The following is a 14,272-nucleotide window of genomic DNA, read 5'->3' on the forward strand; positions in this document are numbered from 1 at the left end:
GGGGAGGCAACAAGAAGAGAAGAGTCATTCCACCTCAGAAGCCTGACTTGAAAAGCAGCGGGCAGAGAAAGGAAGGTGCCAAATCCCATGCACACAATTCTGGAGAATCTGCTTCTTTCCAACCCGGGTTCTGATCCTGCATGCCCATTCTTACACCCTTACCTTCTTAGAAGTGATACACTTTGAGGAGCGGCTGTGATTCTGCACCCCTCCTCCCAATGCTATTCAGACAACAGCAGCTCTGAATGAACATGCAGGTGTTGACATTAATCTCCTTTCGCAAAGGAGCAACGGTCCGGAGAAGGACCATTGTAGCTCGGTAGAAAGTCCAGTCCTTGACATTTCCAGATGTTGCTGAACTACAACTCCCATCAGGGCTGGTGTGTCCCGTTTCACCGCTTGAATCAAAACAGGAAGTGGCAGTCCGTGGAAGCATCCCTTCCCTAGGCTGCACGGTGATGGCATGAAGTACTGGCAATGCCAGCAGGTTCTGGTGAGATCTCACGAAATCTTCCCAGAAACCAGTGCCGTCACTGCAGGTGTGAGGACAGGTGAGGCACCCATGAGGCTGCTTCTCCCACCTTACGGGATGGCTGGCCCTGACCCCAATCACCCCTCACCCTTGGCCATTCAGGCTGGGGCTGATGAAAGTCGTAGAAGCATATAATTGTAGAGTTGGGAAGTCCAACCCCCTGCAATGCAGGAATCTTAGCTCAAGCATCCATGACAGATGGAGTCCAACTATCTCTGGGGAGCTCCAAGTTGGCAAAGGCTGTTGTAGTGGGATCTTGTTGAGCACAGACGCCTTCCTGTTTGTACAAAACTTGCACCTTAGTTTAATTTTTTTTGGATGATTCTGGTCTTTTGGGAGGTGGCCCCACCTTTCTGCTCACCTGGCAGCTGCATACGGAGCATTTCTTGTCATACTCTGGGGCCCAGCGGGAGCCATGGGGCCGGTGCTGCCCTTCAAAGTAGCAGGAGCTGGGGTCTTTCTTCAGCTCTTCAGGGTCCCTGGGCTTTGGATCCCCTGGAAGCTCATCCTCAGGGTCCTCTGGAGCCAGCCGAATGCCGCCCGCCTCACAGTGGTTGGGAATGTGTACCTAAGGGAACAGCAGCTGTCAGAGATGGAGCATCGGATTCAGAAATGGACAGCAGTGCGGCCAACGTTATGCAAAGCATTTATTTATATTCCACTTCTTCCCCCAGAACCGGGACTCAAGGCGGCTCACAAGAATCAATACAAATACAAACAAAACACACATAACTCATACAAACACAGACATAGCTAAGAAGACACTACAGTTCCCAGGATTCTTTGGGAGGAATCCATGTGCTTTAAACATACGGTGCGGTTCTGCAGTAGGTTTAAATAGGGTTTAGTAGTTATCTGCGAAGGTCACCGACGAAAAAAATTGCAGCCAACTCAACTGCACATTTAAAAATGAAATTTAAAATGTAAGCAGCCCAACGGAAGTACGAGGTGAGTTTAAAGACTGTAAACTGAATTTAGAATCTGATTTGCAGAATGTTGTGCTTGGCATTAGGAAGACGGGCTCACTCTGACATGGTTGCACAGGGGAGGAGATAAGGCACGACAACTTCTGTTTGCAAATAGATCTGGATGCACCCTTGCATGCCATGCTAATGAACTCTCTCTCTCTCTCTCTCTCTCCACTGCAATTTTTGTGTCCATCCCATGAATGCAAAGCAGCCACCCTTGGATCCAAGCCCAGTTGACCTGCCTTGTTGATGTGTGCAGAAGATGCACTGCAAAACCCCTGCAGGGCAGGTGGGCCTCAATACCTTTCCACCCGAGAAGAAGCCCCAGCGAGGCTCAGAAGGCAATTGGAGGGAAGCACATGTTCCTGATGCCAAAACAGCCAGCAGGCTCCCAGCCAAGCATGGCTTCTGGGAAGCCCTCATCAATGCTGGCCACCGGCCCAGAAGAGGCAAGCCGAGGCAGATGAGAGTCTGTCAAACATCTCCCCAACCAATTTCCCCGGTGAAGGCACCAGGGGAGTTAGCACCAAGAAACAACTGGCAAGTAACTGCAGGTCAGTTCAGCCCTGCCTTTGCGCCACAGTGAGGGGAAGCGACAGTGGCAAGGTCTTCCTGGCAATGCAGCTGACCTCATCACCAGGGTCACATGACCAAAGTAAAACCGGGTCGGGGCCTGTTCACATTTTCATGCGCGGTACCAGGAATACTTGCACACTGGGTTTCAGCAAGATCAACCAAGATCACCATTTCAGCAAGCTCAACATTCTCCATCATTTCACTGCCATGTCAAGAAAAGCTTCACCTGCTGAATTTCTGCCTGCCACGCTGGAGTTGAAAGCAGCAAGCCTCTTTCAGAGAAGAAACCCTGCAGCGAGCAGTTGCTAAGAATGCAAAAATCCTTATGCTAAGTGTAGAATTTAAGATCTTGGCAAGCATCAGGGTCTGGCACCTAGCCACGCTTCTAAATTTCTCCACCAGCTAAGGGACAGAGAATAATTTTGGAAACACTCTCTCTGTGTGACCTCAGCCACTGTCAGTTTAGAAGGCCTTCTGTAGCTCTGGGCTTTCAAACCATTATCCAAAATGTCCTTGGGAGGGAGGGGGGGGGGTTTCAAGAATCTATCCTGGCAAGGAATATCCACAAATTCAGCTCGGCCTCAAGTGGATCAGGTCAGGCAGATGATCTTCTGCTTTATTTACAGCGCTGCAGTTTAAACACGTAGATAAGAAAGGTTCGGCTGGCGCCATTTTGTGACAGGATCGGCCAGCCCCACCCTGCTGCTACAACTTCACAAAAATGTGAATATCTGCTCTCACTCTCCCGCAGGAGAAAAAAAATTACATGGGCAGTTGCCATCTTTGGAGAAAGGAGGGAACAGTTTGTAAAAACCGAAATGAGAAACAATAACCTGCTCTGCCTCAAGATGCCGCTGAATTTGTCTAAAAGGGACGATTTGGAGTTCCTGAGGTATTTCAAGTTTCAGAACTAAAAGCACTTTGACAAGGTTTTTAGGGGCGCTCCTCACACCTCTATGAACCTAACTGAAGAAAAACCTGAGGCAATTTGGAGGTTCCTGGTGGGGACAAACCTCTGGGCAATTTTTGTGGAGAGTTAAAAGACTCTGGGGATAGTTCACAGCTCCCCAGGTGATGATGGTTGAGGGTGAAACAGGGACAGCCATGTTTGCCGTTCAAGGGTACAGACTTATTCATATACAAAGGAAAGGTCGGCTCTTTAAAAATTGTTGTTGTTGCTCAGGGGTCAGCAAACTTTTTCAGCAGGGGGCCGGTCCACTGTCCCTCAGACCTTGGGGGGGGGGGCAGACTATATTTTGAAAAAAAATGAACGAATTCCTATGCCCCACAAATAACCCAGAGATGCATTTTAAATAAAAGGACACATTCTACTCATGTAAAAACACCAGGCAGGCCCCACAAATAACCCAGAGATGCATTTTAAATAAAAGAACACATCTACTCATGTAAAAACATGCTGATTCCAAGACCGTCCATGGGCCGGATTTAGAAGGCAATTGGGTCGCATCCGGCCCCCGGGCCTTAGTTTGGGGACCCCTGTTGTTGCTGCTGCCAAATGATATTTATTAGTTTTTCAAATTTTTAACAAATCATTGCCAAATTACATCAAATATAATACCAATTTCCCATTAAAATTATTATTACTGACAGCAAGAGTGAGAGAAGCCAAACTCTCCCTCTTCCCGTCCCCGTTTTTTACCTCAGCTTCGCTCTGATACTGGAAAGGAGCCAAGCTGAGGAGAAAACTGACTGCATTGATGGAGTCTGGGGAGAGGTTTGGGTCTGAGGTTTTAACCACTACAAACACTGAACAGTTGTACAAAGGTCAGCATATGAGGAAAGATGAGAGTATTTTGTTCTGCTAGAGTATTTTTGTAGTGCATTCTGAATGTGCAAAATGATCTGCACGCATAATCTCAGCAATCCTTGCGACGCCCCAGTGATATTACCAACTTATTGTGCATGTGACAATTTGAGGGTGCAAAAACAGTTGGTATGCTTCTGTGTGCCTGCAATGGCTAATTTGTAATGGGTGGCGAGACTTGGGCCTCCCTGGAAATGAGACCATTTGATTTTGAAAGCTCTCCTCTAACTCCAAATGTTGTTGGAGGCTGCTTGTGAGTCAGAACTTAGTAGAGTAAAAAAAGCACTCTTCGCATGCTCAAAGGCTTGCATGATCCCTGGAAAAGCAGAGCCTATAGGCAGGTACATTGAAAAAGTGTATGATTTAATGGGTAGTTGTGGAACCACTGCACAAGAAGATCAGGATGAATTCAGGATGGAGGCTTATTATTGTGTAACCTCCCTGCAAAAGAAACAGAGCAACTTTGCAGTAAAGGCAGGACATGGTTTAACCTCCGCATAAGCTTTGTGCAAGCAAACCAGGATAAATGCTCAAGAAACAGGTTGTCCGGAGGAACCCAAGAAAATCCCAAGAGAAACAGCAGCGTGACCACGACTGACCTTGCCCCGCATCTCCCCTCGTGGGTTCGCTTTAGTGCTGACTTGCAGGAAGGCTGTGCCCTGAGCCAAATGCCGGAGGAGCTCCTCATCCAGGTCCTTCACTACTCCTTGAGCCTAGATGAGAAGGAGAACCCCATCAGGCAAAGGCATCATCCTTTGTCTAGTCTCTTAGGGCCCTTCTTGCCACTCCCCTTGGGCTAGTTTTGTGTCCACACACAGGCAGGCAAACTCTGGCCTCCATCACTCGCCAGGCCTTTTTGGGAGAATGCACCCTTTGCCTCCCAAGAAGAATATCATGGCAAACAAAAAAGGGCAGAGGCCAAGCTGGCCCAGGCCACATCTTTGGAAGAAGAAAAGGTTTAGGAGCAAACTCTATACAAATCCGGAGCGGAGTCCCTAAGACGGTTGGGTGGTGCCTTGCATGCCTCTTTCTGGCAACTCCTGCAGCCAAGCTGGTACCAAAAGTCTTGCTCTGCTTTCCTTTGGACCACATCAGCAAGGCCAAGGAGGGGGGTCTTGTCGCCCGGGCAGCTGAGGACCTCCAGACACACTGCCAAGGTTTACACCCCAGGGAGCTCGCATCTCTGCCTGGGGGCTTCTGCATGCAATGAAGATGCTCCACCCCTGAGCGACCGCCCTTCCCCTTACCTCTGTGCCATAGAAGCCCCGCAGCAGTCGCTTGTGCTCCCGCAGACTGCTCTCCCGGAGCTCGCCCAGCTCCGCAAAGCCGTGAAGGTGAGCGCTGACGGTGCCGTCGTCCGCCTTGCCAAGGCCAGCTACTATGATCTCGTAGTGCAGGTGGCAGTGGTCGTCCAGGGATACCCAGGCATGCCCAGCAGATCCAGTGCGCACAGGAGGGGACACAAATTGGCCGGCCAGTGGGACAGGAAGCTCTGTAGCACAAAAGCCAAGGGTTACATGCTGAGAGGCTGGTCCACTGCCACATGCCAAACGCATCTTAATAGACTTCTTGGTCTTTAAGGCATCACAAGCCTCTTTTGCCATCTTGGGCTTTATAGGAATTTTTCATAATCTGAATTTGGCAAGATAACGTCCACAAAGAGACTAAAACCGATTGTCTGAGTCAGGGTGATGCTGCGGAATGTTAACAAAACTCAACATTCCAATGGAGGGCTGGAGAGGTGCAGAGTAGTCAGAAAGTCTGCAGTCCAATTTGTGCGAGGAAAGGAGGACTCGGCAGTTTGGCTGGGATTCAAACTTCACACAGAACCCAAAGCGGGAGACAGCTGTGTTAAGAAGGATGGTGGAAGAGACAGGGCTGAATAGGCATTCTGGTGAAAAGCAGGAATTTGAGGGGGAAAGTGAAGGCATGTTCTGGGGGGCGGGGATAGGAACAGAGAAGCCAAGAACAAACTGAGCCTAGTCCTAAGCCCAGGAGGGACTGTGAGTTGTTGGGAGGAAGTGGGCAGGGGGAAGGGCTGGGGCTGTGAGTCAGGGAGCAGGGCTGCTTTACCTTTTTACAATTGCATGGAAGGGGGACTCTGCCTCCTGTGGAACCTACTGTCACTGCCACATTGTCACCTGGCAACCCTAAGGTGGGCAACAAGGCCAAGACACGGGGGTGTTGGAGGGCGGGGGGGGGGGACAAAAGAGCTGTAGCTCACACTTAACAGCCTATTTCTATGGCTGCGGATCAAGCAGTTCTTCCACTCTAAACTGAATTTTCCAAACCTGAAAATTCAGCATGTTTGGATCCCAAACTTGGCTGGGAATTCATGCAGAACATTTAAGCCAACAGTGGGCAGCGCTTGCCTGCCTCTGTCTATGGAGGGGCTCCCAGACTGTGGTCTGCAAGCTTCATTCAGGTGGTCTTCCTACTGTATAGTAGGAGCCATTGGTTTGGCAGCTCCCCTCTGGAGCAGGAGAAAACAAGCTTGCTCCACCTTCCAAGTGACAACCCTTCAGATAGTTGAAGATGTTCTCTTCTCTAGTCTAAACATACCTCAACCGTTCCTCATAAGGCTTGGTTTCCAGACCCTGTGTCCCACCAGATATTGAACTCCAGTCTTTGGCACCTACCACCATTCTTTCCTTCTCTTGGTCTGGTCACAGGCTTCTGTCTAATCCAAGAACTAAAAGGACTAGGCAGAGATTCTGTTGTTCTAGCCCAACTAGCCAGCAGGCCTGGTGGGCGGCTCAGCTCCTCACACACACACACTCTCCACACAATGGTACCTTCGTGCCGGGCTGGCAGTCCACTGTACAGGAGGCTGGTGATCTGCCCGCGCAGCTCCCCTTCTTCAAAATCCCTGGTGGCCACATTCAGGAAGAGCTCGTTCTGCAGCAACATGTGGGCGTCGCGCCCATTCGCTTGCTCCCAGGTCCCGCTGGCCTGAACAAAGGTGGATGGTTCAAGAGGAAATAAAAACAGAAACACAGAATAGTGAAACATGGTCAATCATGACCCGCGCACAGGATTTGACATTTGCTCCAATTTGGAATATATATATTATATCTGAAGTCGCTAATAATGGCAAACACATTATACCAAATTCAATTTATTGTATACTGTATAGCCAAAGGCCTTCACAATAAGCAACTGAGGGCAAAAAGCAAGGCAGCTAACATATACAGTCGTACCTTGGAAGTTGAACGGAATCCATTCCAGAAGTCCGTTCGACTTCCAAAATGTTCGGAAACCAAAGCGTGCCTTCTGATTGGCTGCAGTAAGCTCCTGCAGCCCATCGGAAGCTGCGGAAGCCCCATCGGATGTTCAGCTTCCAAAAATAGTTCACAAACCGGAACAGTCACTTCCGGGTTTGCGAAGCTCGGGAACCAAAATGTTCAGGAACTAGGCTGTTCAACTTCCAAGGTACAACTGTAGCGGAAAGTGGCTCAACCACCAATTTCTCTAGAGCAGTGGTTCCTAAGCATTTTTGGACCACTGTCCTCTTGCTTCCACAAACCCTTCCCCAGTGCCCCCTGCCCTATAAAAAGCATTATTCAGAATTACACGACCCACTACGGAAGATAATAATTCAAGAAAATTCAAAGCAGGAACAATTAATTGCAAATTTGTTCAAAATCCAGCTAGAATCACAGTATTGTATTGTAGAGTTGGAGGGACCACGAGGGTCATCCAGTCCAACCCCCTGCAATGCAGGAACCCAATGGGTGAACTTAATCCAGTGATGCTAGGTTTTCATGGCCAGCACCCCCTGCCACCCCCCTTAGTGCCCCTAGGTAATCCCACTGCCTGCTAGGTGGTGGTACCACCCAGTTTGAGAACCACTGCTCTAGAACCTTCTGTGCCTCTCTCTGATCCATGCAAACACTCACCGTTCCATCCTCGTAGCTGGGTGTCATGTCGAACACGATGTTGCGCTTATTCCTTCTGCGAGGTTTGGTCTCCAGCGTGACGCCAATCACTTCACTTCTTGTTCCGGCCACCTGGACCTGCGGGAGGAGAGCACAGCCCAGAAGAAGCGACTAGATCTTCGCGGGAGACTTAGAACCATAGAATTGATGAGTTGGAAGAGGTCCCAAGGAAAACATAAGATGGTCTGGAGGCTGCAGGTAATGTGGACTGCAACTTGCTAGACTGGTCCAGAAAGTGCTATACTAGCCATCAGCGAGTTGCCAAGTTCAAATCAAGGTGTTAGTACTAATGTACAAAGCTCTGAATGTCTTGGGACCCAAATACCTCAAAGAATGCCACCCCCAATATTAACCATCTACGAATGGCAGCAGAGGCCCTGTTGGTGGTTCTGTCCCTGCTGCTGCCCAGTTGGTGCCGGCAGGTCCTTCTTGGTGGTGGCTCCCCGCCTCCCTCATTATTAACATTCACGAGGCATTTACAAACATTCCTGCTCACCGAGGCATTGATTGGCTGAAATAAACCATTCATGGCAACCTTGAAATCATTAGCTGTGGGGGTATGTGACTGTTTAAATCAGAGATTCACAAACTCCCCCCCCCTCCCCCGGGCCACGCTTTCAGAATAATAATTTGCTTGCGCTACACCGATTTTTTATTGGTAAGAAATACACTGGAAAACAAAAAGAAACAAGTCCTAGCGGTGCTTGATTTATAACACAGAGCACAACCGCTTTATATGATGATCTAGGGCCATCCAGAAAGTATAAAACAATGCAGCTACAGAAGAACATGAATCATTCCCCAAATATAACTGTAACAAGCCTCTTACATATGTACCTTAAGTATGTACACTAACTCAGCGAAAGGTGCGAAATGTTTCAATGTTTATCTGATTGTCCTTGAATCTTCCCCGCCACACTTGTCATCCCCTCCTGCCACACCAATGTGGCATGCCACACCCTTTAATTGTTTTCAGATGTTCCTAATGTGTGTTTTTTAATCATTTTAAAAAAATTGCAGTGGTTTTCCGCTTTTTGGGAGGGACAGCAGGGCAGAAATTTAATAAATAACGAAACAAGCCATAGCCTAAGAAGACCCCATCAGTGCCTGGGAGGAGCAGAAACATGGGGAGCTGCGACGCCACAGACACTTCTCTTTCAAGGCTTGGAAGAATGAGTCTCAAGGGGCTTGTAATGCTGGCTTCAAATAAATGGCAAGCATTAAAATCATCTTGCGGTTTGGATTCTAATCCAAACTGTAAAATAATTCCCCCTCCTGCGCCTTCTTTCCCAGACAGGCAGCTCAAACTCTGCTCCCTCCCTCCTTTTCCTTCCCCCACCCACTTACTCCTGAAGCCCACACCCCAACCCATCTCTCTCCCACCCGTCTTATTAGCCTGGGGGTTTATAACATTTGCATCAAAGGCAAGATGAGCAGGAGGATGCCCAAACTGTTTTGACGCTCCAATTTTAATCCAAGATGGCTTACTAGCCTGGCAAGGCTGGGCAAGAAGGGAGAGGGGAAGGAGAGGAATTCTCCCTCCCCAAAACAAACAAGAAGTTTCTAGGAAATGTGATTTTCAGAAAAGGAGCACATTGTTGGGGTGGGAGGAAGCAGGGAGAGGGAGAGTTTGGGGGCTCACAGATTTGTGGAAAGGAGACAAGACTCTCCAACCAGACCTGCAAAACCCAATGATTCAAACTATGTGTCCTTCCTTACAAGATTCTCTTAGGTGTGGCCTTCACTTGACATATTATTTAGTAATATCATCTCCTAGTGCCTAAATGCAATTCTACAAAATTTGGGTTCGCTAGGAAATAAATGGAGTTGTTTCACTTTTGGGGACAGGGTGAGTAAAGTTACTTGGTTTATTTCCAGGCCAACGTGATGCAAACTGGTTGGGGGAGCTTGAAATCAACGGTGGGGCAGAGGAAGGTGGGAAGGACCTGGTGTTTATTTATTCTGGGACATATGCTTTATGGGATGATGTAAGTTCAGAGGCTTGGTTTCTGCATCAAGGAAGAACCAAGATGGCAGCGTGGCTGTCATAGAGATGGCCCTCCAACTGATTTGGGGCTCTGCAGGTGCCTTGCTTTGCCAGGATCCGGCATCAGGCATGCGTCAGTGCGTGCGCACACAAAGACACACATGTATCGATGTTGTTTGCTCCAGCCTCGTGCAAAACCACCAGAAGTTTCTTCCTACCTGATACTCCAAAGTCCCGTTCTCATGCAGCGTGAGCTTGGCAGAGCCCACAGCCCCCGTCTGGGTGGGCGTCAAGGCGTCTCCTCCACAGAGCACACTCTGGATAGCTGGGGGCAAGAAGAAGAAGAAGAGGGTGTAGTAAGGCTACAGAGCTGGCAGGACGGGTGGCAGCCAAATCTACATGTGGAAGCCATCAACAGCAACCGGAGTCTGCACTGTATTCAGCTGCATGGGCAGCTGTGCAGCAGGCAGAAGTCCAACGGGCAATGTTTTCTGCCCCTCCAAACTCACTGTCACAGCTTTTTCTGGTAGTGATCCGGCCAGCAATTTTACGGCGCAACCTGCCCTCCACCTCTGCGGCGATCTCCAGCTGCCCTTGTGCCAGCCACAGCATTTCTCGAGCTGCCAGGCCAGACAGCACCTCTGCAAAGTCGGGGTCCTGATGTGGCAAAATGAGAGGACAGGGGAAGGGGAGGAGGAGGAGGAGTAAGACGGTCAAGTAACACCTGAAAAAGGAGGAAGCGGCAAGCAATTTGGCTCAGCATTCAGGTACGGTGGCTTTTACCTGCCAGGAGACATTGGCCAGCACCTCTCTCAGGACCCTGTCCTGGTGAAGGATCTGCACCCTCAGGGGGAGCCAGGAGGATTCTGGGAAGGAAGAAGTAAGAGGCGAAACACGTCAATGCCACTCTCTGCAGCGCTGTGGACCAACATCACCCCAACTCCTGCTTCCTTGCCCCACTAGGTCAGCGAGGGTGGGGAACCTTTTTCAAACCAAGGGCCAAATTCTCCCATGGTCAACCTTCCAGGGGCCACATGCCCTTAGTGGGCAGAGGCAAAGGATGTAAATGTTACATTTGCCAAAACAGGCTTGTTTCTACAGACATTTGTACCTCCCTCTCTATCTTCCAGCCAGGCAATCAAGAGGCAATATCAGGGCAATCAGGAGGCAATATCAGGGCAATCAGGAGGCAATATCAGAGGCATGATCGGGGTTCAAGGACAGGTTGTCCAGCCAAGCAGTGGACACTCAGGGCCCTCCTTGTCCGATGCCGGGCCTCACTTGGGCCTCCGTTTTTTTTTTACCTGGTGCCGAGTGGAGTGCCAGGTACATGAAGCTAGACTTGCCGCATCACAGCGTTTCTTCTCCCAGGGATGCAATGGCAAAACTACCGTATGTAATGGAGGTGGGAGGCAGGTCTGGCCCCAGTGCTTTGGTCTGCCCTGTTGGGTCACTCTTCACATCTCCCCAGAGGGAACGCAGGTGCATTTATGGATGCAATCAGGTTGAGGGTGTCATGTATTACCTGCTGCTTTGACCTTATATTCACTGCCCAGAGAATTTTTTTTGTCACCTGCTCTTGACTTGCCTCTCAGGCCAATCTCCCCAGGAGGTTTACACACCTGACAGCCAAATTTGCTCTGGTGGCTAAGAAGCTCCATTGTGGATATATTAATGCTCTCTAATTTCAAATTTTTATGCTGTAAACTTTTTATAGGGTATGTCTTGCGATTTCAGAGGAGAGCCTTGCCTTGCCCTCTGCTGTACATTGTAAAGGCCTTTGGCTATGCATGCACAATAAATTAATTGATTGATTGACCTCCCCACAGGGTGAGAGGTCCCAGCCTGCTGTTGGGGCCCACAGAGGGCCATTGTAAGTCCTCTGTGGGGCCCACTGGGTGGGGGAGGCAGCGCACTAGGGGCCCCTACTGAGGGCACTTTGTCCAGGCACCCTCAAACACAGAACCAGCCCTAATCTTCATCAAAGTTCCACAAACACAAATTGCTATTGTTTCAGAGACAAGGAGCTGAGGTCAACAGTTTGCAATGCCCAGAAGGAGATATAATTTAGTCCCTGGCTGTTGTGGGAGTTGAACTCAGTTCTCTCTGACACAAACCCAGCTTTTACCCATCATCTCCCCTGGCTGCATCTGCCCCACAATCCCCTGCATTTCCGCCCCTTGCTCACTTTTCTCTGCTGGCTCCAGAAGCCCTTTGGTGACAAGGACAAAATGTAGGTTGTTCTCCGCGTCACTCAGGGTGAGCATAGCAATGGCCCCCATGCCAAGGTGGGTTGCGTCGACGGATGTCAGGATGGCACTGAATGTTTCTGAAATGGAGAGGAAAGCAAGAACACAGTGCTTGTCATGGATTGGTGGGAGGAGTTGTGGGAGACACCAGCTGGGGAACCCTCAACGGGAAGAAGGTTGTAGAGCAGGCATCCCCAAACTTTGGCCCTCCAGATGTTTTGGACTACAATTCCCATCTTCCCCGACCACTGGTCCTGTTAGCTAGGGATCATGGGAGTTGTAGGCCAAAACATCTGGAGGGCCGCAGTTTGGGGATGCCTGTTGTAGAGCCTGGGGAGTGGTGGTGGGATGACAATGAGAGGTCAGAGGGAGAAGCCCGGGAGAAGGAGGTATTGGAAGCTGAAGAGGTAACAGGGTTTAGTGAGCAGGGAGACTCTGTGGCAGAGAGCAGTCCAGAAGCAGAAGCAGATAGGCCAGGATCTTCAAATATCCTAGATCAGAGAGACAACAAGCATTTTAAATTGAATCATGAGCAGTTACTTTTGAGTGAGGGCTCTGAGTGTACAGGTGAAACTTGGAAAATCAGAATATTGTCAAAAAGTGCATTTATTTCCGTAATGCAACTTAAAAGGTGAAACCAATATATGAGATAGATGCTCGACATGCAAAGCAAGATATGTCAAGCCTTTATTTGTTGTAATTGTAATTATTTGTCATTAGGCGGGTCAATTATAAATGGAATGTTATTAATGAAATGTCATAGCAATGTTTATTTTTGTATTATTGTAACTATTTGTTTTATTACTGTGGAATTTCCAAAAGAAAGCATTTGTAAAAATTAAAAGGAAAATAAAAAATTATAAGTTGCACTACTGAAATAAATGCACTTTTCGACGATATTCCAATTTTCTGAGTTTCACCTGTATTTGCAGGGCTGGAAATGACAGGAATCTGCACTCGACGGAAAATATTACACATAAACTGCATGTTTCCAGGGGTGGAGGATCCAGAATGCTTTTGCGTCATCTGGTGGGATTTTATTTCCTCTACTTCAGACTTAGGTGCTCAACACACAACATCCACACCAGATGGGGAAATGTGGATGTCTTGATATACCTTGGTATATCACCATTTATTTCTCTTACTAATTTATTGTTTGTTTGCTTTGCAATGCTAAAAGGGAGGGGGGAAGCAATCTGTACTCAAAGGTAAAACTCTCAGATCACAGATTACCTGCAAGGAGGGCCCGGTGCTTGATGATTTTGCCTCGTATCTCGCCCTCAGGGTGCGACTTGGTGACCAGGGAAATGTGCAGCTGGTCAACCTTCAACTGCCGGGTCAAAGATTTTTGCAGGTTTCGCCAGACGCCACAGATCTATAGAGACCGTGTCCAGAGAGAGGGGCAGGAAGAAACAAGCCAATTTATCAGGCTATTGGAAAGAGTGAAAATCCAGGGGACCGGACACATATCCAGCATGGAGAATTGTTGGCATCTGCTTTGAGAGAGAATGGAGTGCACCTCCGGGGGGTGGAAGTCAACCGCTGTGTTAGCAGCACTGAAGTGACCACCTTGGGCTGTCCAGATGACAAGACTCCCCCCTCCTTGGCCTCACTGATGTGGTCCAAAGGAAAGCAGAGCAATGCTATTGGCCTTACCTTCCAAGTCCCGGACTGCAGAATCCGGGACTGGCAGCCGTGTGACACCGGAAGTTGCGTCGACGTAACTTCCGGTGTCGCTTTGCCCTTCTATGGGCACAAAAAATGGCCGCCGCCGGCTTCAAAAGTAGCTTCTACGCATGACCGGAAGTGCGTCAACGCAACTTCCGGTGTCACCCCGCCTATCTATGGGCACCAAAAATGGCCTCCGCCGACACCGAAAGTCGCGTCTACGCACTTCCGGTCATGCGTAGATGCGACTTTTGAAGCCAGCAGCGGCCATTTTTTGTGCCCATAGAAAAAAAGGTCAACGGCAGGAGAAAATAATGGAGAAAAACGGGAGACGAAGTGATACGGGGGAACAACGGGAAAAGGTAAGTAAAAACGGGGGTTTCCCGGGGAAAACGGGGTACTTGGCAGCTATGGCTATTGGCACCAGCATGGCTGCAGGAATTGCCGGGAGGAGGTATACAAGGCACCATCCAACTGCCTTAGGGACTCCGCTCTGGATTTGTGTAGGGTTTGCTCTTGAGCCTTTTCA

At 49.1% G+C, this 14,272-nt stretch overlaps 1 protein-coding gene across 3 annotated transcripts in view; it reads right to left on the minus strand.

The window, feature by feature from the left end:
• The window catches only part of CHRD (chordin), a 48,804-nt gene that overhangs the window by 8,597 nt on the left and 25,935 nt on the right, over nucleotides 1–14,272 (minus strand). For all 3 annotated transcript variants that reach the window (XM_035133669.2, XM_035133670.2, XM_035133672.2), the window contains 10 exons: nucleotides 13,309–13,450; nucleotides 12,015–12,155; nucleotides 10,610–10,692; nucleotides 10,336–10,483; nucleotides 10,045–10,151; nucleotides 7,801–7,917; nucleotides 6,697–6,853; nucleotides 5,149–5,393; nucleotides 4,501–4,614; nucleotides 894–1,100 (listed from right to left, as the gene is read on the minus strand). In XM_035133669.2, the coding sequence (XP_034989560.2) occupies nucleotides 894–1,100; nucleotides 4,501–4,614; nucleotides 5,149–5,393; nucleotides 6,697–6,853; nucleotides 7,801–7,917; nucleotides 10,045–10,151; nucleotides 10,336–10,483; nucleotides 10,610–10,692; nucleotides 12,015–12,155; nucleotides 13,309–13,450 (1,461 nt within the window). The remainder of the gene's footprint in view (nucleotides 1–893; nucleotides 1,101–4,500; nucleotides 4,615–5,148; nucleotides 5,394–6,696; nucleotides 6,854–7,800; nucleotides 7,918–10,044; nucleotides 10,152–10,335; nucleotides 10,484–10,609; nucleotides 10,693–12,014; nucleotides 12,156–13,308; nucleotides 13,451–14,272) is intronic.

This window comes from Zootoca vivipara, chromosome 5 (assembly GCF_963506605.1).
Source record: "Zootoca vivipara chromosome 5, rZooViv1.1, whole genome shotgun sequence".
Classification (NCBI taxonomy): Eukaryota; Metazoa; Chordata; class Lepidosauria; order Squamata; family Lacertidae; genus Zootoca; species Zootoca vivipara.